The following is a 3304-nucleotide window of genomic DNA, read 5'->3' on the forward strand; positions in this document are numbered from 1 at the left end:
CTGTTTCTCAGGGAAGCTGATAGGGGTGAGGGCTTGTAGTTCTGATAGCTTGCTCAAATGGCAACGGCTTCACTATATCTCTCAGGATGGCGTCATGAGACTGTTTTGGACCGTCCAAAAACTCCGACTTCTTTGTAGAAGCAGAGGGAAGGTAAAGGGAACTGGCTCAACAACTTGAATGCAAAGTGTAATTTGGTTGAAGATACTTGAGTCTCATTCGAGGATTGGATGTAGGAGTGGAACTTTGGAGTGCTTAGCTGTATGCGGGGGTATGCTTTGGAGGGGGTGTACTAGGATTGGATGCAGTTTGATGGTTGTAGATGTGGTTTGGAGGGTTGTAGTTGTAGTTTGTAGAGATACACAACACTTCGAACATAGTTTGAAGCTGGACTGAGCTCTGCTGAGTGGGGGATGTGATTCTGCATGAGTCTCACTACTAGGGGCTGAGTGCTATCTTAAAATCATGCAAAACTGCTCTTAAATATCCCTCATCCTGCCCAAACCACTTGAGTCACCACCTCCACTGCCCTGACTGTGCACAACAATCCCAATACCCTTCCGACACCCACCCAATGCCTCCATCAGTTTTGACTCCTGTCCCACATGCTACATCCTGCTAGTCTCAGAGACCCGACTGTTGCAAGTCTTGGTGTTGCAACCTGAGCGCACCAACCTAATGGGTCACCCAACAGCCCTGTATCGGGTGTCTCAGTCTCTTGATGATGGGGATTCTCTCTCAAAGCCAAGCCCCCAGAATAAGGCTGCTGCCAAAAGATCCTGATCAGATTGTAGTGAGGTCATGATGCTTCGAAGATGTCAAAGAACAGACTTTGCTCAAAGATGTTTTTGTGTTGAGGTATCGCAGGCTTTCCCGAAGGTAGATATTTCAAATGCTTTGAATGTTGATTTTGGCTCAAAGTGTGCCCATGCACTATGCAGGCCCATCAGCATCTACAGGATCTTACCATGCTGTTGCCATACAATTCTTCCCCCCATCTTCACTCATGAATGTCTCATCTTCTCCTGATCCTGATGAACCTCCTGCTCTGTCCTCATCCCCAGATTCTCCTAGCATGCCTTCTTTTGCATCTGACATCTCAGACAGTGGCAGCAACTTTCCTGCTCCTAATCTGTCACTACTTGCAGAAGTCAGTGAATATGTCACAGCATTGGAGGGCAGCCATAGCCAGGATCCCCAGGAATTTGTTATCTATAGCAATGATATCATCCAACAACCAAGCAACCACCTTGTTTCATCCCATACAGACCTTTGAGAAGCTTCCACACCCAGTCAGGATGGTCAGGATCTTCAAAGCCATGGGGTTGTTCCATATAGTATGTCTTATCATCAGGAAGAAGACCATATAAGAAGGCAGTCTTTACATCAATATAATGAATCTCCCAGTTGCGCGCAGTGGCCAGGTGAAGAAGGGCACAAAAAGATTCCATACGCACAGTGGGAGAGGATGTCCAAGTATAGTCTTGCCCAAAGATGGCCTCAAAGCCTTGACAGACCCAGCGAGCTTTGAAACGGACAGGGACATTCAGGTGATCACACTTCAAATGGAAAACAGGGCGACCACACATAATACGACAACCAGAGGGCACAGAGGACCTAGGAACAAGCTTGTAGACATGAAGATCACAAATTGACTGAAATTTGTCAAGTAGTGCAGTGCACCACTGTGAAGCAAACGGAGAAGCCATGGCTTCTGCAAGGGTACTAGGGTCACCAGGATACTCAATGTCCAAGGTAAGAGCAGGAGGGACATCAGCAAGACTGGAGAGCAAGGCTGCAAGAGGATCAGAAGGTGCAGGTGGGTGGAGGGGGGGTAAGTGAGAAGTGTGGGCAGTATAGAGACAAGAGCCAGCAGCCGCAGAGGCCTCAACAGCATGAGAGATGGTAGATGAGTAAGGTAGGTCAAGTGCAGCCACCCAACGTTCAGAAGGAACAGGTACCCAAGAATAATGACGGAGAGGGGGTGGAACCAGAGATGGCAGAGCAACAGGAACAAGAGGAGGTGGTATGGGTGTCACAGGGGGAGCAAAAGATACAACAGAGGATGGAATAGGGGAGATGACCTTGGTGGCCAGTACTGCAGGAGGGTTGTCAGACTCAAAAGATTCAATAAAGGAGATGTGAAAAGACTCAACAACCTTGCAAGACTCTGGGTGATAGCAATGGAAAGCCTTCGAGTCAAGACTGTAGCCAATAAGCACACACTCTAGGTAACAGTCATATATTTTAGGATTGTGGTGGTTCTGAATAAGAACAAAGGCACAACAATCAATTTCCTGGAGGGTAGAGAGATCAGGGTGACAAGAATGCCAGGCCTCAAATGGGGTGGTGATCGGATGGAGTGCACGAGTGAGGGCACATACTGTAAGATAATTCACAGTGCAGAGGAACTCATCCCACAAGAAGGCAGGAAGGTTGCATGAAGCACATATGGCACGTGCACAATTCATGAGAGTGCAATGAAGGCATTCAACACGACCATTCTATGCAGAGGTATATGCAGCAGTACGCTGAAGTTGAATGCCACGATCGGACAGAAAAGCCCGGAAAGCAGCAGAGAGCAGCTCACCATTGTTGATTTGAACAGCACAAAGGAGAAGGTTGGTTTCAGTCATACGTGCTGTGGCCCAGGAAGTGAAAAGGCGGAGGGCAGCATCCTTAGATGGGAGGGAGATAGACCATGAGTAGGATGTAAAGTCGTCTATTATGTGTAGAGCATACAGGTTTCCTGAAAGAGACTTCACATTGGCAGGTCCCATCAAGTCCACATACACTAACCCAAGTCGTTCAGACAAATGGACACCCTGCCGGACCTTAGGCACTGTGGAACGCATCTGTTTACCGAGGAGGCAAGAGTCACATTTGGGTAGGGCAGTGGAAAAATTGATGGGCATACCAGGTAACAAGCCAGCGGAGGACATGTCAAAGAGTGTGCGGTAATTGGTATGACCCAAACAATGGTGCCAGGTGACTAAGGAAGGACGGCGAACAGCAAGGAAGGTATGGTCAAGAGTGGGCAAGTGAGAGAGAGCGTACAGGCAAGATGGAGTAATAGGACCAGAGGCAATGAGAGAACCAGAAGGAAGGGAAATGTGAACACCAGTGTGATCAAAAACAACACGGTATTGTGAGGGAGAACTGCATAAGGCAGAGATAGAGAGAAGACAAACAGTGGCCTGAGGAACAAACAGGACATCATCAAGGGCCAGTGTGGAACCAGTCAGCAGAGACAAAGAGTGTTGAGACCAAGACGAAAGGATGGTCTGCCAGAAGCTCAATAATGTG

General features: G+C 48.0%; 1 protein-coding gene across 1 annotated transcript; it reads right to left on the bottom strand.

Annotated features, from left to right (window-relative positions):
• Window positions 1–1224: 1224 nt before the first annotated feature.
• Window positions 1225–2940, bottom strand: FIBRA_09081 (uncharacterized protein; the record flags this gene model as incomplete). Its single annotated transcript, XM_012321413.1, has 2 exons — window positions 1225–2096; window positions 2589–2940. The coding sequence occupies 2 exons, from the start codon at window positions 2938–2940 to the stop codon at window positions 1225–1227; spliced, it is 1224 nt and encodes a 407-aa protein (XP_012176803.1).
• Between the last annotated feature and the right edge of the window lie 364 nt (window positions 2941–3304).

This window comes from Fibroporia radiculosa (assembly GCF_000313525.1).
Source record: "Fibroporia radiculosa TFFH 294 genomic supercontigs, scaffold8098, whole genome shotgun sequence".
In the NCBI taxonomy this organism is placed as follows: Eukaryota; Fungi; Basidiomycota; class Agaricomycetes; order Polyporales; family Fibroporiaceae; genus Fibroporia; species Fibroporia radiculosa.